The sequence below is a fragment of the Ixodes scapularis genome, unplaced genomic scaffold (assembly GCF_016920785.2).
Source record: "Ixodes scapularis isolate PalLabHiFi unplaced genomic scaffold, ASM1692078v2 PGA_scaffold1__304_contigs__length_218370807, whole genome shotgun sequence".
In the NCBI taxonomy this organism is placed as follows: Eukaryota; Metazoa; Arthropoda; class Arachnida; order Ixodida; family Ixodidae; genus Ixodes; species Ixodes scapularis.
In genome coordinates, this window is record NW_024609846.1 from 120,567,232 (window position 1) to 120,593,350 (window position 26,119).

The following is a 26,119-nucleotide window of genomic DNA, read 5'->3' on the forward strand; positions in this document are numbered from 1 at the left end:
TAACAATGGTTTAGAAACAACCCCTTATACACCTGCCACAAGGTAGAACTTAAAAGGACACTGACAGGGTTTAAGCTCACCAAGATTTTTACTTGTACATAACATACCGTAGAATACCGCGCATCCGCCCATTCCACATTAAGCGCCCATTACCAAATTTGTGAGATCCGAGAAAGCACGCACAGTACATTGATATGTAAAATTGATGACTGGACAAACGCCCATCCCCCATTTTTTTCCGATTATCTCCAAAGTTTGAGTGGGCGCTTGCTTGGTATTTTACGGTATGAGAGCCCTAACTACCCAAAACACAATTCGCAGCTCGAAAATCATTTTCTTCCCGCCCAAAAACCGCTCATCAAGAACCAGTCAGTTTGAGTCACACACACTATCTTCTCCGTGGTGACGTGCCTTTTTCTATGGTTCAGACACAACATCCAAATATAATGAAAGTCGTAAGTCATTGAAGGCACAATTAAATTTAAAAAAAAAAGAAAAATATGATATCCATTTTTTGTGGCTTCCAAAATGCTGCAAAAACGTTGAGAAAAAAAAAAGTTGTACAGCCACATGACTTCCGGTAACTTTCTCCTCTATATTTCTTCTTCCTCCCCAGTCTAGTTTCGGTTTCGAGCGGTTGCGTTTATCGACATACGTGACGCTGTAGCAAAATATGGATTGGGTAGTCTTCCGACACCATAATAAATCACCTAACAAAAAATTAAAAAAATTTTTTTTTTGCTTTGTTAGTGGCCTTTTAATGTCAGTCCTATCAATCGAAATTAAGAGGTTATGCTGGCCTTTAACTTTTCACTTTTAATTTATCGTGCTGAAATTTAGTACCGTATTTATATTGAATGCCACTCGCATATTGAACGCACCTCCCACAACGTGCATCGATATTTGGACTTTTTTTCTTTTTTTTCTTGTGTACTGAACGCATTTTTAATTTTAGGCTGCTCGAGTCTTGAGGCCAATTTTCTTTTGCCGCCGAGCGGCCAGGCCAGGCCGAGTCAAGTCAAGCCAAGCCGCTCTTGAATGGCTGCAATTGGGTGGTTGCGGAAGTGATAGACCGTGAAACCGAGTGGCGCGCACGCCTAGCATAGCTGGGGTTGAGGAATTGTCCAGCCCTGGACGTGCTTCGTCCATCAGATGCATTGATGTCAACAAACACGTCATTGTTTGTGATCCGCTTTCGGACAATGATAGCATAAAAGTGGTTAGGCCTAATAACGGTCATGTCGCTCTCTGTGTGGGCGAGCCTCGAAGGGCGCTTTTTCTTCGCTAAAAGGCACGCCAAAAGTGCCCTAAATAAGTTGAGCAATTTAGAGAGCATGGTTACTGCCATGTCATATTGGCACCTAAAATGACACTTGCACGAAGTGTGTCAATGCAAAAATTTTACCCCACCTAATAATACCCAAATATGTGTCAATATTTCGGACAAAAAAGTGCGTTCCTTATGCGAGTAAATACTGTATACTGATTATTTATCAGTGGTGATTTCACTAAATCCTGAGTTATCAATAAATTTGTAATTTTAATTAGATCCTCCTTACAAGTTGTTAGCATAAAATTCTTCAGAAGAAATTTTTGATAGAATTGCATTCACCAAGACATGCTTTGTGATATTTTTGTTGCTTCAAGTCATACAATAATTTTAATTAATTAGTCTCAAAAAGATATACTCAAAAAGATATAGCCTCCCATTTTGTGCAACTTGGTTGCAAATGTTCTTACGGATGTAATATCATTAAATGAGGCTTAAAATAGCATCACCGCACAAAACATGTCTTGCTAAATGCAATTCTACAAAACTTTCTGATATATTCTGAAGAAGTTTATGCTAACAAGCCATAAGGAGAACCTTATTAAAATTACAAAGTTATTGATAACTCAGGACGTAGTAAAGCTATCTGAAAACTAATTGCATATTTGAGATCAACACAGAGAATTACATTAGTATATTAAATTTCAGCACGACAAATTAAAAAAAAAAGTAAAGACCAGTGTTCCTTTTATGTGGTGGGCAAATAAGCTCGTGGGTGGCCAATCACATAATGCCAGTTGATGAAACAGACAAATATTACTGTGTGGCCCGGGTGTTGTTCAACCAAATGCACTAGCAATTCTGCACCGGTAGCCATTGATTTTTAGCTGTGGCACTAAAAGAAGTGTAAAAATAAATGGCACGTGCGACACCACCTTTGCTTTGTGCACATGCAATGATAAAAAAATAACATTTTAGCACTTCCGCTAGTCCCTACTCGAAGCATTGAAGATTTTCCATAATGACCATTATTATATAACTGCACGCAGAAGATTCGAGTTGGCGTGTATTTTACCTGCCACATCATTCATACATTTACTTTTGAGAAAACGAGCACTATAGCAATGTCGGCAAGGAGCAAATAACTAACGAATAATTAGGAGAAATCGGTGGTGGCACCGCGACCGCATAGGTCGGACTCGCAAAACGATGCGGTCGCCCGCACGTGCCAATGATGAAGCCCGAAGAGAAGGTGGCAAAAGAAAGGGTGCGTGGACCACTCACGCTGTCCCTAGGGTGCCTGAAGGAGGAGGGCGGGTAGGAATCCATCTCCGAGGCGGGGGGCAGGCTGCTGGTGCTGCTGCTGTGGCTACCCGCGCTCACGTTGCTGCTGCTCTGCTGACTCTGGTTCGAGCGCAGGCTGCCGCTTTTGCTGCCCTCCCCGCCGTTGCCACCGCCATTGCCGCCGTTGCCGCCACCGCAGCTTCCCTGGTCGTCCTCCTGCCCGAGAGAGTCCGTCTGTTAGCAAAAAAAAAAAACTCCCTCGTCTGGCGTGTAACGTTAACTGTTGCACTACGATTATGGTCGCCGACAAGGAGAGATGGGCAGGGTGTCTCTTTTGAAACGCCCGGCCTTCACTGTGCGCTTGTTGCCTTCTGCCGTGCGGTGGCTGTGCATGCACGCTCGAGGTTAGCGAGACGTTCGCAATTGGCAAGAAGCTCGTGTGGCAGGCGGGACGACCGAAGGACCTCCTTGTTGTTCTCATCCTCTCAGTAGTTAGAGCCACAACTACCATAACTCGGTGGGCAAGGCAAGGATACGAATCTGCGACACAGGACCGCTACAAACACGGCAATTTTTATCGGCGTCTCGACCTTGCAACGCCAGCGACACGGCATTCACACGCCCCAACCGCAAAGAAAGAAAACCCGAACTGATGCTTTTTTCCCTCCATCATTAAAAGTGCAATTTTCTTGCACGATATAGACGTGCAGTTAGGCATTAATAACATTTTTTTATATCTTTGAGTGGCATTGAGAATACTAACGCTGATCTCCCCGAAACAATTTAGTCATAAAAACAATCCATTTCAAGCCATGGCCAATCTAAACCCCTTTTTAGTCATCGTCATCACCGCCAAATGGGGGTCACGTGAAAGCATTGCAGCCCCGACTGGCTGCCGCCGCTTTGAGCATCTCCAAGTTGAGTTGCCCTCCCATTTCGAGCCGGACATTCCCAGATACTTTTATTGCAGCTCAGGGATCTAGGGAACAACTCGCCGGTAACCCCAAAATTCCTGGGAAAATTGCCCCATCCGAAGCACACCTTGAACAGCTACAAACAAGCATCCTATGCACTCTTTCATATGCTCTCACAGGCCTATTGGCTTAATCCAGATCACAAACGGCTCCTAGAGTGTCGAAAGTTGGGCTCGTTTCTCTGGCGCTCAACAGAAGCACCCTGATCACCCTCTGGCGAGTTGTTCAGAGAAAGTGTTCAACTCAAGCAACAAGGATCATGGGATTTGAGCATATATATTAACCAAGAAATTTCTATTTTGCAGCTTTTTTTATGTGTGCGAGGTGCACGTTATGAATTGGAAAATGCCACTTTACTCTGTTTACCTCCAACCTGAAGGTGTGGATCAATCACCCACCTCTTTTTCATTGCATGGTCCCTCTCTCTCTGCACAGGTTTATGGGATGCATAACTGGTTCAACGAGCAAATAGCTTCCACCACACCGCCAGGTTAGAGGCAAATGAAGCTATCCTACCGAAATTCCACCTACAGCAATGTCCGCAACACCGAGATTAAAACGGGACTAGTTTAGCGCCTACAAAGTGGGCAGCAATCCCATTTCCTCGCAGCCCCCCTCCCCTCCCGCCTCGGGAAAGCAGACGAGAAAGAGGCCGGCCCCCTCACCGTGGAGTCGTCCTCCACCTCCACCGTGTTGGCCTCGTTCTCCTGAGAGTCCACCATGAGGATCTTCTTCATCTTGCGGTAGTTGAGGTTGTCCAGCTCCCGAACTGCCGCCTTGGTCCGCTGGATCAGATCCAGGATGACCTTGCCCGACCGCGGACGGGTCATGAATGGATGCTGCGCAAATGCACAAGTGTCCTTCCGTTGGCCGTTCGAACTCTCACCTCAGGGACGCCACCCCCCAAACATTTCCGGGGTGGTATGCACAAACAGTGCCGACTTGTGGATGTCACCAGAACGCCACGAGTAAGGAGGTAGAGAAGCGAGAGGGTCAGGCGATGCTACACTCCGTTTAACGATGACTTCACGAACTGTGAAGGCTACGGTCCCCGCGACTTTATAAGAGTGTCGGAGCGAGGCACGTGACAACACATCACGGGAGCACGTATGGCTTCGGTCATCTCGGTGCTTAAAATCATTGCTGCCAGTTATCCAAAGCTTCATCTGAAATCGCAAAAAATGCTTTTCTGTTTTCCAATACATTAAAACAATTCACAACGGAGCAAGACAACATCGCTCGAAGTTCCCGACGCCTTATCTAAAAGCTAAAAAAGTCTGACTTTCAAATCGTGACCATCACCAGTCGCATCTGCTTTGCACTTTCTGGGTGCTACCAAAATTATGGCACCTGCAAGATAATCAAGGAATGAAGTGCCAATACTCGAAGCAAAGCTTGTTTATTCGTTTTGGTAGCTTGTACTCTTCCGAACCACTTCCAGTTCACGACTGCACAGGCAGTGGGATAGTCTCGCAGAGCCATTTGCCTTCGCCCAATCTTTCGGACAACGCTGGACAGAATACGGACAGATCTATTTTTTCCCCCTACACCAAAACGGTTGAAAAAGAGCGCTTGCTTAGATGTCGCCCGCTCCATGGGCGGGGACGCACCTGTAACAGGTCCACTGCCGTAGGCCGATCCACGGGGTTCTTTTGCAGGCACGAGTTGACGAAGTGCCTGAAAACTTCCGACCTGCCAGAGAAATTATTGACGGCATTAGATGGCGATCCAACTACACAGCAATAAACCCAAGACTGAGGAAAAAAAGTAGAAAGAAAAAACAAAAGCGGATGTATTGTCTCTAAAAAAAGAAAACTGCTTTTCCGCAGTTGTCCGTTTTTGTTCCCAATGTTGGGTTTATCCCCGGGAAGAGAAATTACACTCGTGGTTAGAATGCCGTGTAAGTTGTTTTAACTCGACGCACTTTTGAAAACTAGAGTGTCGTGAATGACTACAGTCACCGACAGGATGAGGATGACAGGGCATGACTTCCGCCGCTTTTTCGCTGCACGCATGCACTCCAGGTGCACGAAAAGCCTAAACGTCGTCCAGGCTAGTCGTGCTGGAGACGAGACAACTCAAGCTCTTCCCTGCAATCTCACCTTGCCAGCGACTAGGGATAGCTGCTAAGGGGACATTTGTGCGGTGTCGGCGTTGCGCCAGGAAGAAAACTTCCATTTCACGTGCACTCGTGCCTTCGCTGCCCCACAACGCCAAGCGGCATTGTGTTCTGCTCCTTGTGTGGTTAGTGAGGGATGCCAGTACAGATTCCTCGCCATAAAACTCAATTTGCGTGTTCTATGGAATATAAAGCAACCCACCACACGTAACAGTATTTTTCTCGATTCAGTCTTAGGCAGGGACATTGACATCTCTTTCCTACATTCTTCGGTGACCACAAAAACGGTGTTGTGTGCGATAGAGTAAACAGAGAGCGGACACGCATAAATGGGGGTGTAACTATGTGCAACGACTGTTGTTGCTGTCGCATTTTTTGCGTGCCACGGCGAAAAGCTGAGAATTTTGTTGCAGAAACCAATGTGCTTAAGAAGAGCTGGTAACTCTTTCATGCTTTATAAACGTGAACAATTTAAAATTTTTAAAGGGTAACTGCAAAGAAAAAAAAGTATTTTTTTAAACAGCCTAATTGGAACAAGCGTGTCACAAAACAAATGTTGTGCGAAAAAAATATTTTTTTTTTTATCAATATTTACGCCACAGGACGTAATTTAGTCTGAGTCAGAACCTCTCCACATTTGAAACTCCCGCTCTTTCGACCCCCGCGGAAGAGGAGTACGCCCCGGCCCTCACTCTCCTTGCGTTGCGGAGTTGAACGACGCAGCATTTCGACTTCTGGTAAGATCTGGCAACAACGCACAGCGGCGGTATTGTTTTGGTTTGACGCGGTTTGCGAGCACATGTAGCGAAGACGTGACCAAGACGTGACCGGAGAAGTGCCCCTGTGATGTTCCCGGACGACTGAAAGTATCATTCGTAATCGTCGTGCGTGCTTTGAAAGCGAAGGGAGTCACAGAATCCACGAGTGCGCAACCACAAGCCAAGGTTCACGACAGCGCTGCGTTGGTTTCGGCAATCTTGTTCAGTATGGTGCAACACGGCGATGCGACAAAGAGCTGAAACGTTCGTGGTGTGTGTAATGCGGTGCTAACACGGAGCGCAAATTGGTTGTTGTGGGGTTGACGTTCGACCAGTTAAGTCCCGTTGTCGTCAGCTGATCCATTCAAACTGGTCCAAGAGGACGCAGCGAGCTTTTTTAACCCCTTGCCTACTCATTTTTTTTCTTTAAAGATCGTACAGGAAGCTTTATTTAAATCAAGCAATTTGCGTCAAAATAAAGAAAAACGTTTCCTTGGCTTTTAGGCGTAGCCTCGTGCTCTATACCAGGACTTCTGGTCGTCTCCTCTTCTTCAGTAGTTCTTCACAGTATGATAGAAATCGAGAAATTAGCAGAAACCTCACATAGGACATCGTTTTGCTGAAAATTGGGGTCTCCACTATGGACTTCTTGGACCAGTTCATTTTGACTGTGTGTTTTTTTCACTTGCGTCATAATGATGCACAAGGCAAAGTATGCCTTTATCTCATCCGGAGTGGTGTCAAACCATTGCTCCTCATAGCATTTCTTGGGACGATCCTCGTCGCCCATCTCTTGTTCGGCGTAGCGATTTGTCTCGGCAGAGACACACGGCCAAAAATCATGACTTGCAAACACGGAAAAGGTCGACAAGGCGCTTTTCTTCTCACCAAAACTGCGCTGAACCCTTGCTGACACACCTGGGGTTTCTACAAAGGTGAACTGAGCAGGCTGGTTGTCCCTCTTCTCCCAGTTCCACTGACGTGCAGACGCCGAAGTCGATGAAATGCTTCCAGGATTCGCATTGTTTTCAACACTTTTCTCACTGTCCGTTGAACTCTCATCGGATTCCGGGTAATCGGAAAGGCAGCAGGATTCATCGTCAGAAATACTGGCGCACTCATCACTTTCAAAAAGAAGTCTTTGTACATCTTCGTCCGCCAAAGCAGACCTCCGCCCCGAAGACATGTTTTTGGCGCACTTGCTTACAATAGCGCGCTTATTTTTTGTCAATGGAGCGCCGTCTCTCTGTCAAAAGGCAAAGCAAACAAGAAAAGAACCCAAGGTAAACAGGAGCAACAGGGGTAGGGCTGCCATCTGCCGCAGAGCTCACAAAACAAGCTCTGAAACCGAAACACGAGTCACACTCGTGGTCGGGTTTTATGGTCCGTAAATGGCGGCACGAGTGATACTCGTTATTAGTAGGCAAGGGGTTAAAAGTAAATCTGCCTCGTTCTGTTTCAAAATGTGGAAGTTTCCCGACGCATACCGTGAGTAAAAAGCTGCAGGCGTTTTCAACAAAATTATGTCGTTTTAATTGAACAATGGACTCCGAGTTGTTGTCCTAAATCTGCCGTTTTTATGCTTCGTGTTGGACTGCGTTTGCACAGCGACGTGTTGCATCGTGCAGTGTGAATAAATTTGGGCACGATTTTCTACCTGCCTACAGATGCATGAACTGAGACGACTTTTTACATAGTGAACATAGTGCTTTTTTATTTTGTGTCTAGTCGCGGACGTTAGGTGCACACGGGGCGAATCTCGACAGCCTCCAGAGCGATATGAAGAGACCGTAACTAGACACGTTTGTGGCTACGCGAACGCCCGATTGCCTCCAGCCAATAGCATTCCTTTCGGGGTGAAATGGCTGCTGGAAGGCTTGGTGTCGGGATCACTCATCTGACATCTCCGAAAAGTCTGTATTTGCACGTGCAAGCAAACAAACAAAAAAGCACGCTAAGCCAGCAAAGAAGAAAACGAAAGAACCGCGCTATGAAAGTCAAAACCCCGCGTCGCTTCCTATCACTAACACCTGCAACAGCTGCTAAACACACACTACTTCACTTCAAGAAGTCTCACTCAAGCACCTGGGTAAGCACGAAACACTTGTCATTTCGGCGAAACGATTAGTCGACGTAGGCGAGACAGGCGGGAGCAGAGACTTCGGCGGCCATGAAAGAATGGCGAAGCTTTTGTTTGTTATGGTATGGATCCAAACGGAAGTGCCCGTCTGGTAAACATTTTGTAAAGATTAATAACTCTCATCACATGGGTTATTCTTTAAACGTAAAAGTACGCCTTTCAGAAGAAAATTGCAACATATAACAATTGTTTACCAACCAAGATCTAGACTGTGAATCAAACTCTTAGCCAATGAGAAGTATAGCAGGCGATTGGTATTCAACGTCACGGAATACCAACTTTGTGGCGCGCGATTCAAAACGGACGAAATAGCCGCAAACTAAAATCGATCTCACGCAATAAATATTTCTGTAAAAAACTTTTTTCTCTCGCGGAAAAATTGTTTTTTGACATGCTTGACCCAATTAGGCTGCTTAAAAAAAAAAACTTCTTTTTCTTTGCAGTTACTTTTTAAGGACCCCCCCCCCCCCCTTCCTTCCTTCCCCCTATGTAAAGCAAATGGTACAGGTCAATGCCCAATCATTCCTGGTGCATCTTCATAAAGGACTCCACTGGAACTACCAAAAGAGCTTGTGGTTCACATAATTTCATTTTATAGCACACCTGTATGACTACTATAATTGGACAGCTTCATGCATCACAAAATGAATCTACACAGCTGGTGTACACTTATTTAGTGTTCCTCTCCAATAATGCTGTGAGCAGACACCAAATATTTTAACGCACTGTGGAAAACACCCAAGTTAAGACAGGCTTCAAGAGCAGGACGTAACTTTAATGAAATTCCTTACTTTGTTATCTAGGAAATTTCTACTTGTGGACCTAGCAAGCCCGTGTATTTTATTCAATTACAGCAATGACTTATAAGTAAGGTTTCATGTTTCCTGAGTTTTCGTCAAATTTAAAGGGTGCTTTCTGAAGTTTATTTTTGGCTAAATGTTCAGAGTTTATTTTTGTTAATTTCCAATTCTCCTAAATTCAAAGTATAATTTCGCGATGTTTTATATTTTTCGCAAACAAAAATAAATAATATCTAGGCGTAAACGCGAGCTAGATTGAAGTGAATGCGCTAGTATCTTAATATTTCTTCGGCTGGATTTGGCGTTAGCCCTCTTACCACTGGCAATACCAATCTGTCTTACGACAAAGCTTGCAAACAAGTGTTGCTTCAATTAAATACCTTAAAATCACTAAACTCCTGAAGATAGTCATGAGGAAGCTTGTTTTCATCCCATTTTATTCCATTACCCTACTCCACGGCTCCAGAGGGTGGAGTGGTACAGGGTGTAATATAGAAGCTCTAACTGCCCCCCCCCCCCTTCCCTTTCCCCCTTCCATGAAGTCCCTTTCCCCCTTCCATAAAGGCCTTCGCAAAAACAGAACCCCTCCTTTCACTAAAAAACACAAACAGTATTGTCCAAACTGGAAATTGGAACAGTGGCTTTTGTCGTGACCCAAAAGTACAATAACCTGTCATTCTTAAAAAACCCTGACAAGATGAATAAAAAAAAGGAAGGTTAATGATTAGAGATTTGAAAGGATGAGGGGTGGCATTTTCTTAGGACCATGAACCCTGCGCTCTGACCAAATTTAACTGCAGAATAACCTTTTTTTTTTTTTGCCTGGGACCCTAAAATTTGCAGTTTATCGGATAAATCCGAATTGACTAACATTTTACCGGCGAGTGCTTTTGCAGTTTCTCAGATTTATCCGAAACCACGAAACCCTACTTATAATGGCAGTGCAAATTGTGGGAAATGGGCAAAGACTGAACTTTCAAGAAGAGGTATTTACTATAAAGGCATTTTAATGGTACATCAACGTTTGAATATAAGTTCTGGGTCTTAATGACAACAATGACGAAGCAAAAAAACTAAGCGCACCAATGCCGAAGCCCCAAAGGGGGCGGGAACCGAGCTCACCATTCTCCTCCGCCGAGCACGGGTGAGTCGTTCTGGGCGATGTGGTACAAGGCACTCATGGCGTTCATGTTGAAGTAGGGAGGCTTGCGCTCACCTGAAACAAGAACAGGGAATAGGCTGCAACGAAACCCCTAGGCAGCGGTTCGAGAGAAGCAAAAAGAAATGCGCTGTCCTCGTTGGAAAGAAAACAGTTCCACTAAGCGAGGGCATTTCGTGCTTCTTTCCTGAACATGCTTTTTCAATATTATATATAAAAAAAAACTCCTCTTTAAGATCAGCCGACAAGTCATTCAGTACCTCCCCCCCCCCCTCCAGATATTCGGCCGCTTTAGGCGACCAAAACTCTCCCATGGCTTTTTGAAAGCCCGTTCTGAACTAGTTTGAGGACATGAGCAGTGGTGGAACTGACGAGTAGTGATTTGGAGCAGCTCTTGCAACAGGGAACAATGAGTTTTGGAGGAGAGCTTCCCACTTTTGGAGCAGACAATTTTGAGCTCTCCATGTCAGAAAATTTTCTACAATCTCTTTGAAAGTTAACCAGTGGAACCACTACAGATATTTATTTATTTATTGAACAATCATACGCCGGTAATTCGGCAGATGTCTCAATTAACCTATTAGGAATACCGATGGCGTCTTCGGTCCGTGTTTGACGTAGAAAAGATGTTTTGGGCTATTTTGTAGGATTTGTATCAAGGGGATATAATGGTTGCGAGTTCGACGTCAAATAGACACTTTTGTGTTGAATGTGTCTCAAGCTGCCGTCGCTTGTATTCAACCTGCTACCGTTCACATACCAGCTAAGTGGAGCACGTAACTACTCTAACCGACCGACCACACAAGTAGCGCTACCTATTGATTGCGATCGGCGTGAGCACCATTCGCACAAAAAGTGTTAACTCTTCGTTAGGCATGTGTAAGTAATGGATTTTTGGTTCGAAGCAAATTCAAAGTGAATAGTGGTTTTGGCTGAATCTTTTTAATTGAATATTGAGTAGTTGCTGTGCCTTTCTCTATGCCTTTTCCACTGTTACACAATGCTCAAACAAAAACTCAGCTGAAGTCGGGAAGGTTGTTCCCAAGCTTCTACCTGCCCACTTATGAGCTCTGTAAAGTTTAATCTAACTATATTTATAGACTGTGACCTCAGAGAGTCCAATACCTATATTGAGATGGCAAGTAAATGACAGATTTGACGTAAAATTAAACCTATAAAAGAGCCTGGCCATACTTAACTGAGGGGGTTTATAAATCTTCTTGCTCTATGGAAATATTTTCTGCAATTCTGAATTCAAAAAACAAAGAAAAGAAAAAACAAGCACAAATAATGACCACAGGTTGTTAGAACATTGCTGTCCAACATTCCCTTGCATGATAGCCACAATTAAATTTTGAAAATTTTACTGCAATGTAAATATTAACCATGTTTCCCCCTTTTTTTTTTTATTACATCAGGCGTGCGCTGTGCCATACCACTTTGAAGTTGTGTCTTTCACCTATGTGCGGTGGTGCTGCGGCGAAGCGAGCCGCAAGATCGCAGTGTCAGCTCCGCGGGTATAGCTTCTCTGCAGTACACCGGTGCTTGAGGAGAAGCACACTCAAGGGGCTAACCCGCCGCGATCAACACTTCGAAAAGTACCAATATTGCAGTTCATTTTGAAGCGAATATCAAATAGCTTATTATTTGAAACTACTATTTGATATTACAAATATTTGCCCTACTCCAAAAAAAAGTACTTTCCCAATTTTCAGTGGCGTTGCCAAGAATGCCACGTGTTACACACTTCCAGTTTCCTCTTCGAGAACAGCTCCCTTTCGGTGCAGACATGGCACAATTTGTGCACAAATACGGCCTTTGGAGCAGCATGCAGCAGGCTATTCGTTCTGGTGAAGTGTGGCGCAGCAGTTCTATCACTTCATGAGCAGCAATGTCAAGTTTTAACTGCTTTGGTCTTCAGTTTGAATTCCCAACATCTCCCAACACAACTCCGGCAACAGACCTCCCCAAAAAATATGGAGGCCACACCCTTCTCATCTTTTTGATGCATAGTGGCCATGTGATACATGGTGCCCGAAGCGGGTTCAGCATTTTGCGACTTTAGAATGCAGAAGGAGGCACGACGATATCAGAACAAGGTACATATTACCACGCGCGTTGGCGAGCAAGCGCATGCGTGGCCAAGTGGTTACCGCACTTGAATGTCGCGCGAAAGGAGTAGGTTCGATTCCAGTTAGGGGACTGTCCTTTTATTTATTCTTTCAACTTGACCTTCTCATAAGTTCGAGAACATTCTCGTCTGATCAAGTTCGGAATGTTCTACGCACCGAAAATTCTACGACGAACGATCCAGAAACCCACGAGGGTACATTAGGGATTCCGCAAGGCGAGCGCAATCGGTCTTGCCCCAGCGTTCGACTCTGCTCTTACGCCGACCTCGACGCTTGCGACGCTCTGCTGTTGTCTTCTGTCTCCTTTTTATCTGGGCACAAGTTTGCCCCATTAAACATTGTTTACTCAGTTATTCGCCGCCTCATCACTTGTCATTCGTGACAATATCAATTCTGCAATCTCGTTTGCTTCGTTTTATGCTTGTTCTGAACTTGTAATGGTAAGAGCGAAGGGATCGCGCCACTTCCAGGATGCACGGTGAGTATGAATCGATCCCGGCAGACATCTGAGCAACCCTCCGTTTTGCAAGGTGATTTGCTGAGATGGGATTTTCTGGAGGGGTCTATCAATCTGACTTTCTCAATCCCAAGACGCTACAACAAGCCGTGTACAAGACGAGTGCCTGGCAGCCATGTGCCGGGGCCACTCACCCAGCTCGATGCAGGTAATGCCCAGGGACCAGACGTCCACCTTGCCGTCGTACTGGCCCTCGTCCATGGCCAGGATCACCTCGGGGGCCATCCAGTACGGGGTGCCCACAAACGAGTTGGCCGGGCAGATCATCGACGCTGACCCAAAGTCCGCTGAAACACCGACGGTGCAGGCATCAAGCAACCGGTACCCTATTTTTCAAAGCGATTAGCTCTCTTGTGTTATTCAGGACAACTTTGAGGTACATATTTCTAGGTGTTTACTTTCCCCGTTAAATTAAGCGAGAAAATGATGTCCCAAATGACGAAAATAATCATTGGAGAAGGGGAACAAGGGGGACAAAGAACAAACACAAATTTCCAAACACAGCTAGATGACTGGTGTGCAACCGAAAAAAACCGCTTGGTCCTGGTATCGAACCAGAGACCAGGCAGATTTTTTCGGTCATGCACCAGTCAGCTAGCTGCGTTTGGAGATTTGTGTTTGTCCTTTATCCCCCTGTTCCCCTCCTCCAGGAATTATTTTCATCATTCCTATCCAGCTTGCTTGCACCTTTTCATTAATTGCATTATCATGATGTCACAACTTTGTCGCGTGACTCATATAGAAATCCAGTTTCTTCACTAAATTTAGCATAAAAATTAGTATTATGTGACACAATGTCGTGTGACCCAAACAAGAATTCAGTTTCCTGCTAGATTTAGCGGGAAAATTGATGTCACATAACCTCAACACCAATCTAGTTTCCGTGCTTGATTTAGCGGGGAAAATGACGTCGCATGACTTTATTTCACGTGACAAATTGAGCTTCCCCGCTTAATTTAGAGGAAGAATTGACGCCACGTGACCTCAACAAAAATCCAGTTTTCCCGCTAAATTTAGCGAGCAAAATTGACGTCACATGACTTCATGTCATGTGACCAAAACGCAAATTCAGTTTCCCCACTAAATTTAGTGGCGAAAATGATGTCATATGACTTGATATCACTTGACCTCAACACCAATTCAGTTTCCCCAATAAATTTAGCAAGAAAATTGACACGTGACCTGCTGTGGGTCTTTCAATTATGTCTGCAGCTAATAGCTCAATTAGACAGCAACATAGTTGGCTTTGCCTGAATTTTTTTTCTTCTGGGCACAGCCAATGGGCAGAGTGCGATAATGGTTTGCTATGCTGTTGGACGATTGGACAATGATTGCGCTTGAGCACACCACATTATAATTTGAACACATTTGTGTTAGCCAAAACTGCCTGGATCACAAACTACAGGGCGATAGTTCTGGGAGCACGACAGAACAGCACATAGAAAACAGAACAGGTATTTTGCAATATTTTTATCCTTAGGCCAGTGTGCAAGGCTTTTACAATGGGCATACGAACCATTATTGGTTTACACTTCATTATTTCGCTGCAGACACTGGCAATTTAGAGGTCGGTAGATACGTCCGTATTCTCAATATATTGCCAAATGAATGATAATCACCGGGACCAAGTCAGACACATGCATGACGAAATACCTCGCAGCTAAATCCAATCGTGACACTGTGCGAGTTCATGAGGTCGTGATTAGCTGGTGCCTGCCCAGGTTTGTCCGTCTTTCCGTTGTGTTGTACGAGCCATTGAACATTTGGTTGTGCAGGTGTACAGCCCAACTTGGCCCCAGCGATTTTCACCCAATCGGAGCCACGAAAAAAAAGGAATTCTGCGAAGGGCGCCTTTTCACGGTCCTCGATGAGCTGAAGCAGCTATCCAGACGTGTGTATGAAACACTACTAAAAAGTGGCTTTGACAGGGTATAGATATGCTGCCACACTGACTGCACAGGTGCATTCAGCTCCAGGGGTATATGCAGTGAAAGCGGACATGCCTACCGGCTTTAAGTGACAGGTGGCTATTGAAAAACAATTGCCGTAATATACCGAGAGATGCCCCACCCCCATTGTTGGCTTGATCTACTATTTCCTTTTAAACAATGAAAGACAGCCCACTCCTAGTAGCCGTAGAGTGCAGATCAATACTAACACCGGCGTAAATGTGGCTAGTTAGCTATGGCGGCATATAAGCGAACATTGCTGACTGGGAAGTAGTCTTCTTTACTTATTGTCCCTCGCCGCGATAACAAGTTTGGCAGGAAAACATGGTCTAAAACCAGCTTTCTTACAACTTTTCTTGACTGTACACCGAAAGTTAGCCCACTCCTTAGTTTTGCCCAGTTTGCTTACGCCCCTCGTAAATGTTGGCCTACAATACGGCCTTTTCCGAGCATCGGCAATGCCAATGCTTAAACGAGCTAACAAGGCGTCACTCTGCCTCAAAAAAGCACCCCGTTGACCAGACAAGGCGGAAAAAAAGGGAGGGGAGGGGGGGCAACGCACCCAGCTTGACGGTGCCGTTCTCCGTGAGCAGGATGTTGCCAGCCTTGACGTCCCTGTGGATCCTCCCCAGGGAGTGCAGGTACTCCAGGCCCTGCAGCCCGTCCTTGCAGATGGCCGAGATCTCGTCCTCACGCAGGGGTTTCTTGTGCACTGCGGCGAGCCGTGGGCTCAATGACGCTCCACGGGCAACCGGGGCGGGGACACTCACCTTCAATGATGTCGGATGCCGACCCCAAACAGTACTCCATGACCAGCTGCGTGAGAAAGACGGGAATACAATAGTTTACATCAGGGATTCCTGGGAACCTAGTGGTTCCCCAAATGGGTTCCCAGAGCTTTTGTTTCTCGACCGTCCCTGCCTCTACGTATTTTTCAGTTCGACCCCTTAAGCGGGGAGTGTTTTTTAGGTGCACATCACACCTTAGAAATTCTTTTGTCACTCAAAAATAAAAAAAGATAATTATTTTCGCACAAAACATTTGAAATGGTTTATTTAATGCGAAGAAAAAACATGTAGCATCTCGTTGCACTAAAGTACAGAGAAAGGAAGATGCTGTTCCCTTTTACACGTTTGACATCGTATGGTAGGTCGTGTAGACGAGCATTTCATAAACAAATTTCGGAAAAAAAAAAAACATAATGCCAGGCTTGACTCGTAAGTATATCTGAAGTTTCACTGCCACTGAGCATATACTCGTTTCCAAGAAATCGTCCCTTCTTTGCCGAAGCAACGTCGCGATTTCCGCGCCTGTTAAAACTTTTTGACGCGTTTGAGCATCCACGATCCAGAACGGGGACAGGAAGACATATTTCCTGACAAAGCAATTATATCCTTTCACCAGCCAGCGAACGCAAATGAACCTAAATGTGTTTCGTAGTGCCTTTGATAGATGGCAGCACCTCAAACCTCAATAAAAAATCGCCATGCGTTTTACGACATGCTTTCTCCGTTTAAAATATGTGTCGCTCGTCATTTCAAGGTCAAAATAAAGGCACGTCCAAAGGTGCGCTACCCAGATAAGGGGTTAAGCACTATTTTAGCATGACCGGGCCTCCCATCGATGAGCAACTAGGAGCCAAACACTCCCCATACATTTATTATTGTTTACAAGACCCGTACGCTTCTGTACTGCTTTAGTTCGTCAATGCTGAGACCAAGAGAGGTGTCTCAGCTGCCGTCCAAGGCAGATATGAGTTCCACCAAGTCGAAAAGCTGGAGAACCCCAAAGTACTTTTACCCATGTCTCCTTTCTTTGTTGGGCTCGCTGCCCCACCCAAAACCAGACAACTCCGTACCAAATGCTTTTGCTTATGCTGTGTCAAGGTTCCACCTGCCGTAATACCAAACCAATGAGCTGCTAGTGCAAGGTTAGCATAGTGAGGGGTGCGAACCATCCAATTGACGAGGTGTGCAATTCAGACACAAAGCGTTATTAATGCCCAAGAGCCATTGTGCAAGAACACAACCAACCACATTTCAAGGTCGCTGAATGTAATCAGGGTACTACACACCGCAGGGGCTCTCCAGCAGCATATTTGCACTTATGCAATCCCAAGAAATCTTTGTCCCGAATTACAACAAAAGTAAGTGACAAAAGCGGGTTTGTCACTTATGTGATGGACCTGCTTCCACTTCCACCACAAGCATTGGTGGAAACGGGTTTGAAAGTTTATGTGCTAGAGATCGCCAATAACTTCCACGGCGTTGCAAGGTAATCGATGAGCACAATATTTGCCAACTGCCGAAGAAATTCTTTTTGTTTGGCCCTCACCCCCCATTTTTATCAACTTTTTCTCGGAGCTATCAAAAAGCTACGCCCACCGCGTCAAATGCCAAATAAACGGTCGATGCAAACGAAATTACATCTTTCGCACACAATACAGAACTTGGCTCTGTTACCGAGTCGGAGCCACAAAGTCTCCATCTCACTCGTATGAACAAAATGTACAACACGCTGAAGAGTTGTGTTACCACGTTGTGACACCCAGCCTCCCCCGTACAGTTCAGTACCGGCAACATAATTTCTCGGCAGCCTCAGCCTGTCTGTATGGCCTCTTCAAAACTCTGCCACAACTCGGCAACAACCAAAGACCGCGGGAAGCGAGAGGTCCGGCGAGGTGCTCCCCTTTCCAAACAAGCGGGCCCCCACTCACCCAGGCAGTGTGCTCCTTAAGGTAACAGCCCTTGTAGTCTATAGTGTTCTTGTGCTTCAACTGACGCAGGAACTTCACTTCTTTGACGATGTCTTGCCATTTCTGGGGGGAGGAGAGAGGCAAGTTGGTCACACTCCATGCACCGACAGGGCCGCACGACGAGCCTCACCTCTGTTGACTGCTTGCCCGTAAAGGACATTTTCTTTATGGCCACAACTTCTTTGGACGTGAGGTTACGGGCCTGCAGACAGACAATGCTACGGTTAACGGACCGCAACAACAAGACTAGGCTGCAGAAAGCACACTGCAGCAAGAACTGGGTAACTATGTACAATCAAATTTGACAACAAAAAAAGGCATCTAATTTGGAGCACACGTCGAGACGGCTGACAACGAACCACTTTGCTTTCCATTTTTTTAGCTCTCCTCTGGTTTGCAATTAAGCTTGCACAAACTTGTGCCTTCGACAGTTTTTTTTTTGAATGAGGCAAGAGAAAGGGATTTAACAAAGCATTTACAAAGTTTAGGATACAAATTATTCATACCATGGCTATACTTTATTTGAAGCAGTGTGGGGAGCCAATCGCCCTATGATAGATAACCCCGACAAATGTCCCTAGCATAATTATTCATTTTTCTTCTACGGTTTCGGCATACTACCTCTTTTTATAGAATCCTCTATTTTATGCAACACCGATTCTCCGGCAGACTCTTCATGCTTTTGATGAACACGAATAAGAATAAGCAGAATGTGCAAAAAATGTTGGTCTCCACCTTCACAGAAGCTCAGTTACCAAATGTATAATTTGCTAAACAATGCAATATCCTGTAAAAAAACAAAAAAGTCACATTTTTGTTTGGTGTTTTTCTCCTTGACTCCGAAACCAAACTCAATGGGAAGAAACAGAAATAAAATTGCAAGCTGCTACACAGAATGCAAAAACGACGACCACACCGGTGCAAATGCAAACTTTCCATTTCTTTGTAAGCTTCGTAACTGGCCAGTGTGCACAATCCAAATCTAGCAGCAACTTACTAAGAAAATGCCCACAATAATCATCTCGCAATCTCAAGTGGGCGCCTCCACAGTATTTCCGGGCATGTAGCAAAATCTCACAAAAGGTTTGACCCGAGAGGAGGACAGAGTACACCGAAATGTTGGCTCCTGCCCGTCCCGCTTCCCCAGTCTCGACTTTATCTATGCAACAGACCCCCTCCGAAATTCACTCTGGCCTCCTTGAACACTACCGTCATCTGAGGCACGGCATCCGTGCTGCACTAATAGTGGCCCTTTGGCGACTGACGATGCAAGAAGTTAGTAGATGTTCGAGAAACGATTAGGCAGGTGATGCGAGGTCTGCACATTCGAGACACCATACTACGTTTCACTTTGCCGCGGCCGACGCTAGGATTCGATGAAGTCAATTAGCCGGTGCCAAAAGTGCATTGTCACAGTGCTCGTTGTCTTTGTGTATCTGCTGCCACCAGCTTTTTCTGCGCGCCACTGGTCTGGCCAGGGGCAACAAACGCACTAAGACGATGCACTGTTGGCGCAGATGGCCGGCTACACCAAATCATAGTGACGGTTGTGATCGGACCTAGCGTGCAAAGGAGTATGGTATACACAAATTTAATAATACGAGGGCTGCTCATGCATTCGTTTCGACCTTGGGTTCCATTAAGCTGTTGGTGGCACGCAACAAGCTTCAGAGGTGAGCGCTCCCCCCGAACCGGTTGCATTTTTGTCGCTGTCGAAACTGAGAACGACAGAGAAGCACGTGCTCCGTGAAGAACAGATTCTCGTCTCTGTCGTTGACTCGCGAAGGCGACCGTGCCTCCCACACTGACGTTCTTATCACTGCCATTAGTACGGTGAGAGGTAAAACTTCCATCTTGGCCACCAGATGGCACTAAACTTTGGAGGAGGTTCGGGTGTCTCGAAACCGGCGCCACTCCTGGCGTGGAGGCACGTATTAACCAACGTCAAGAAGTCAATATAATGCAACAAGGCCACATTAGATGCTGCCGCTTTGCAGTGCGTGGATGTAGTTCACGAGAAAAAAAGCGGCATTTTTGGGGGTAATTTGATAAACATTGACCCAAGATGACGACGAGCCCGGCCGAAAGATTGACCCGACGTTGTGGGTGTCTCCACCCAGGACGTGACGCTGGCATGGAGGCACCCTGAAGAGAGAGCCCGTCACGGGACAACGCGGAAATGAAAAGCCTTCACCGAACGGAGAGAGAGGAAAAAGGGAGGAGCACTCACGTAGTAGACGGCCCCGAAGCTTCCATGGCCGATCTCTCGGAGGTCGACGAAGATCTTTTCGGGGTCCTCGCGGTCAAAGAGCTCGGCCAGCTCGGGGTCCTTGAGGTTCCCCAGCCGCGTGAAGGACGGCATCTCGCCGACGCTGTGCCCCCCGGCGGGGACCTGCCCCGCTACCTCGGGGGCTGGCGAGACACTAGCGGCCCCCTCTCCCGGCTCCCTGAGGGAACCCCCATGCGCCTGGCGCACTGCACGGGTCACGAGGGAAAGGAAGGGCGTCTCGTAAGATGCTCTGCCACAAGGGTTAAAGGGGCACTGACACATCAAAATAATTTTTTTTTATTACCCGAAACGATTGAAAACGATTCCGGGACATTACCCTCAAAATTTGAAACTTGGGAATTCAGTATTTGTGAAGTAAATAACCATTTCCAAATTCCGAATTCGAAGTTCCCGCATGATCCGCGCCGGTGCGTCGACGTCAAATATTGCGGAGTCCTGAGAGTCCACTTTCTTTCACGAATCCGTCCTGTTGCCATTGCGACCGAAAGTGAGGAGGAAAGGAGCGAGTGCCGGCGCACCAAAAAAAGGAACGGTTTTGAGTGGTGTCGCCTGTTTTCCGAGGGAGGATACAAATCCAGGAGGCGGCACCACAACAGACTCCATTTTTGGTATTGCAAAAAGAAGGGCTGTAGTGCGTTTGCAATTGCATTAAAAAACATGTTTTACGATTGCCGTTATTAAATGTTGTAGAAATGTCGCCTACAAAGCTTCTAAATTTCATGATTCTTGACGTCACAAATCAAAAGAAGCGAGAAGGTGAAAAGCGGGAGAGGAGGACAACAAAAATAAAAAGGGACGCGCGCGCGCAAAAAAATTATTTTTCGCGATGCATTTTTTTTTTTTGCATGACTATGACTACAACGTACATCGTTTTAGACAATAAAAAAAAAAAACGACCCTTGGGGTGTCAGTTCTCCTTTAAAGGGGAGAGAGGGGCACAGAAAATCATAGGCACTGACATTGGTGGTCCCAAAACAATAAAAGAAAAGACAGAAAAAAAAATCAGATTATACGGCATGCAAGCATGTCTGCTCCTTGCACACCTTGTGCGTTTATTTACTTGCCAAATGCGCCCACATACTATTTTTGCTTCCCCTACCGACCTGAATTAATGACATCGCACACTCTACGTTGCCCTTTGATTGGCGTACCCCTCCTTAAATTTCGGTGCACCGAAGACGCATTTTGGAACACTTGCTCACCATATACCGCAAAATATCGGGCAAGCACCCACTCAAAATTTTTAGATAATCGCGAAAAAATGGGACATGGGCACTTGTCCGGTCATAAATTTTACATATAAATGTAGCGTATTTTCGCAGATCTTACGAATTTGGGAATGGGCGCTTAGTGTGGGATGGGCAGATGCTCGGTATTCTACGGTAGGTTAGACGCTTGTTTTGCCGCAATGTCTTAAAAGTTACGCTACTGCGTGTTAACTTTAGCTTATACTGCACAAGATGCTGGTGTTTTTTTAACGACATAAAGCTAAAAAGAACCAGACACCAATCTTGCTAGTGATGCTATTTATTTCTTTTTTGAGTTTATTAAAGACTCGCTAGCAAGCAGGGCACCTAGGACAACATAAGTCTGCATCTATGCTCTTCCCTTTTAAAGTGGTCCAAGTGCATGGATGATGGCAGACCCCTTCCTCTACACTTATTGTATAAACTCTATTTTCTCCCAGAGCCTGGAAAAGAGCCCACACGGGGTAATTCACGGTGCCCATAGTACGGTCATGCAAAGAGTTACCAGCCTTCCTGCCCCTGGGTTTGTTTCCTTGATTAAACTTGTTGATGAGTCGGTAAGCATCAGGTCTAATCAATTCCCTGTTCACTACCATCTTCCACAAAACTGCTGTCTGGGTTCTGCAACTTAGCTAAGCAGAGCTTCCAAAATATGAAAAGGTCACCTTCGAAAAGGGCCTATGCGCTTTTTGCATTGCTGCACCTGTCACATTTCCAGTCTTGTGACTTGCATGTCACCAAACAAAGATAACTGAATACAACACTGCAGGTCGAAAGGTGCTTGATAAGATTAGCTGATTACCAGACGCCAAAAATAAACAAACGATTACTATTTTGTCAAGTCGAAGAACTATATCAGAGCTCGGCGTTCTATTTACATTATACCGTAAAATACCGAGCATGAAAAAATATGCACAGTACAAATATATGCAAAACTGATAACCTAACAAGCACCCACCCCCCACTTTTTGGGAATCATCTTCAAATTTTGAGTGGGCACTTGCTCGGTACTTTACAACAATTACACAATAGCCTACAAAAGCAATAGATCACTAACATTCCAGTCACTTCCAACCTTTGGAACCCAGGGGTCCGAAAGGTTGGAAAGCACCTAATTTGTTACACCAAAAAAAAATTAGGAAGCATACCAAAGTCCTGAATATTGCCCTTCCCATTCTATAATAGCTGGGACTAACTTAGATTTTGACAATAAGGATCTTTTTGCTACGATACATTCTTTAGAAATAGGTGGTTCTCGTGTACACGCCAAAAGAATGCATATAGCAATTGTCCAAAAATGTTACTTACGTTACATCACTCAGCATATTTGAAGCAATGCAGAAGGGAAAGCTGAAACATAAGACAGGGTGGAAGGAACGACAACTCAGTAACCACTCGACCACCAACCTGAATTTACTCAAGCCTCATTTTCTTACAGCTCATCCAATTCCTCGCCCTTCCTAACGGGAAGTGAGTGGAACGAACATCTATTGAAATTTTCCGGCGGTTACGCTTCGGTAGGGTCACGCTTCCTAACAAATCTGGTAGAAACATTATTTTACAGATAGAATGCACAAGAAGTAGCTTAAAGTTTTTACGAAAAATGACCATTCAAAAGTGGTTGTTAAATCTCATAAACACACATCTGTCATTCCTACTCCTACTCAACATGCATGTTTGCAATCTTTTTAAACAAGCTCCACAACTTCTTCAAGGGCAACCAAGGAGAGAAGAAAAAGTGCTTTAAAACTTTTTCCAGTGTGGCACAGAGCACCATTACCGGCGAGATAAAACAATCGTACGCTTATGGTAACCAACAAACACCTAGTCCATAGAATGAAACAGCTATTGTAATTAAAAAGCGGTTCTGGCATGGAGGTTGCAATAAATCTGGTTAATGAGCACAACTCATACTTCTGGAAAATGAATGACTGAAGGGGTTAGCAAGTCGACCTTTGTTCCTAAATAAACTAAACATATCTTCGCGATAGAAGCGATTTAGAAAATGCGAGAGACGAAAACTACGATGCTAATTTGGCAGTCAGGGAACTGTCACATTCAGGCAGACGGTTGTTTGAGCCCTAAAAACCAACGAAATACAAAGGTATATTTCTAAGAACATCTGCTAGGTCAATCGCTGAAAGGTATTTTGTAGAGAAATAACAAACAAACAAAAAAGAAAAAAGAGGACGTCATTTGAGAGAAAACTTTGCTTCACGCTTCACTGCGATACATGTCTACGACCACCTCGCAAAAAAAATACACGCCCGTCCACGAAACGTGACACACAAGATAGAAATGTTGACGGGACCTCATACCGTTAGGACGAATTTCTCGCGCAATCGGAACGATCTTCAACCTGAGTTGCCTTCACCGAGACGACGATCTGAAGGCGTCGCTACAAAGCGCGAAGCAATAACTGTGGTCTCATGAAAGAACAAAGGCGATCACGGAGGCAAATATGTCGGCTATTCGCGAGCAAAACCGACGGACTACGCAATCGCCTCGCCTCCAAAGCACTAACTAAACGAGCAGAAATAGAAGTTTGGAGGCGAACGCGTGAGCAATTAGCACTTACAAAGGCACCTCAATACACACAGTCCGTCAAAGAACCTTACGAGGTGGATCGGACTCTCGCCCACGCATCCTGCTCGGAATTTCGATTTTTTTCGAAATAATTGAGTCACAAAATACGCGGAACACATCGCCCGCATTGCCAGATTCGAAGGAATGGGACGAAATGTGCGATTGTTTCGGCAGACTGCCGAGAGGCTCGGCCCAACAGAACCCATTTTCTCCGCGAGATCGGACGACTGAGTCGCGATGTATCCGACGTAAGGACGGAACCAAGAACGATTACGATTTCTGCAGTGAGAGGAATGCACGCTGATCGCACAGGCACAGCTTTCCGAGCCGAGCACGGAGAAAAGCTTCGCCCCAAGCCCGCCCTAGCGCATTTTAAGCCTAGACGGGGCATTCAACCGCCGGATGTGAATCAAACTAGGGAAGTCGCGCGATCGACACTCGAAATCGTGCTGCGACGATCGGGGCTTACTTACAATGCACGCGTGTTTTCTTTTTCCTTGCGAGCACTCGACGTTTGAGCCTCGATCTCGCCCAAAAAGACGCCCTTGCGAAGGAACTCACTTCAAAGATGGCGTTCTGTTGACATGCGCACTTGGGAACCTCGGAGGAAGCGGCAGAAGCGGTCGGGAGGTCTAGCTCGAAAGAGTTACGGAAACAAAAAAGGCTTCGTGGGGCATTTGTATTTTTTTAAACAAGCAGACGCCCCACACCATTGTGTATTGCTAAGCAAACTTAAATAGGATGTCCCAAACTATTTCTTGCCCTGCTCCCATAGAGACTTCTGGCTGTGCCGAGCTGAAGACATTGACAAAATTTCATTGGTCGAAAGTGATAAAAGAAAAAAAAAAAGTTGGGCATGGCCGTTTGTGACTTTTCTTTGCTAAGCTCAAAACGGAACACTGGCGCTTTTTGTTCGATGTTGAAATACACAGATATTATCCGATTCGCAAATTAAACAATAAAATAAATAAAAAGGTTTTATTTTTGCTTAGTTAGAGAGTGACGGAGTGAAAAGAAAATCATTTCAACGTTAAGAATACCATAGAGTTATTATAATGTACGCTAGAGGTTCAAGTGGCGCTAGTGTGCTGACGCAAATTGAAGCAGACAGCAACCAGTCGAAAATTGACTTCCGGTAATGCATTTCTATGGGAAAAAATGAGTGCATTTTCTGCCTGCGCTCGATCATAAGAGCAAATAACCCAAATAATTCATACGTACTAGGTAGTTTGGAACATTTCTCAGTCAGGCCAACGAAAGAATTGGTCAGTTACGGCGTTTTTCTTTCGAATTCATCGCATTAAAAACGGTGCTAAAACGGCTTCGTACGTGTATTTATGTGCACTGTCGGACACTGTTAAGGCTCTGTTATACTCCGACGTAACGCATGCGCGCGCGCGAGCGCGTCACAGCGACGTCACGTCGGCGAAAACCCGACGCTCTATACTCCGGCGTCGTGGCGTAACCGGCGCGACCGGCGGCGTTCGACGCAGCCTGACCGCCTCGACGCCAAAATGGAGCATGCTGTATTCCGCGCCGGCCGCGCCAGCGACGCCGGACCAGGATGCATCACGCGCTGGCTCCCGGTAGCCCTCGCGGCGAATACGAGCAATAGCAGACGACGGGAGCACCACTCCGTGCGGCGTCATGTTTGAAGAATCGGACGTCTCGGTCGTCGAGAAGCTGATCGAGGGAATTCGTCCTCACCCGTGTGTCTACGACACCAAGAAGCTTGAGTACCGTAGACCGTGCGCTTGTCAAAGATGTACCGTATGTACATTGACCGCCTACGCTTGCGGGGCAGGCGGTGCACCAACAGTGCAAGCGCGAGTTTTCGTCGTGCAAGGTACGTCCAAGCCATCGCTCGACCTTAGAGCTCAAGATGCGCGAGAATTCTCGTCTGCTATTCGAAACGAAAAGGAACCGGAAATGGCGCACTCTCGCAGGAAACGCGCCCTCGTAGCCAGATTCTGCGCATGCGCCGCGCTGGCGGCTCACCGACGCGCGCCGCGGAAGTCGCCAGGGCCGCCCGCGCGGCGTGACTGACGTGACGTAGCCAACTTCGGCCAGCGTTCGCTTGCGCGCGCGTTACGTCGGAGTATAACAGAGCCTTTAGCGCGAACGCGGCGTCGGCGATTT

General features: G+C 45.8%; 1 protein-coding gene across 2 annotated transcripts in view; it reads right to left on the reverse strand.

Annotated features, from left to right (window-relative positions):
* The window catches only part of LOC8041348 (serine/threonine-protein kinase TAO1), a 41,392-nt gene extending 16,582 nt beyond the window's left edge, over nucleotides 1-24,810 (reverse strand). The window contains exons 1-12 of one of the 2 annotated variants that reach the window (XM_029976490.3): nucleotides 24,542-24,810; nucleotides 22,703-22,744; nucleotides 20,088-20,332; nucleotides 17,988-18,059; nucleotides 17,819-17,920; nucleotides 15,873-15,918; nucleotides 15,665-15,814; nucleotides 13,288-13,440; nucleotides 10,468-10,561; nucleotides 5,139-5,220; nucleotides 4,194-4,367; nucleotides 2,555-2,770 (exon numbers count right to left, since the gene is read on the reverse strand). In XM_029976490.3, coding sequence (XP_029832350.1) covers nucleotides 2,555-2,770; nucleotides 4,194-4,367; nucleotides 5,139-5,220; nucleotides 10,468-10,561; nucleotides 13,288-13,440; nucleotides 15,665-15,814; nucleotides 15,873-15,918; nucleotides 17,819-17,920; nucleotides 17,988-18,059; nucleotides 20,088-20,219 — 1,221 coding nt within the window. In that variant the 5' untranslated portion in view covers nucleotides 20,220-20,332; nucleotides 22,703-22,744; nucleotides 24,542-24,810. Of the gene's footprint in view, nucleotides 1-2,554; nucleotides 2,771-4,193; nucleotides 4,368-5,138; nucleotides 5,221-10,467; nucleotides 10,562-13,287; nucleotides 13,441-15,664; nucleotides 15,815-15,872; nucleotides 15,919-17,818; nucleotides 17,921-17,987; nucleotides 18,060-20,087; nucleotides 20,333-22,702; nucleotides 22,745-24,453 lie in introns of both variants that reach the window. The other variant, XM_029976489.4, reaches the window with a different exon arrangement.
* Nucleotides 24,811-26,119: the final 1,309 nt, after the last annotated feature.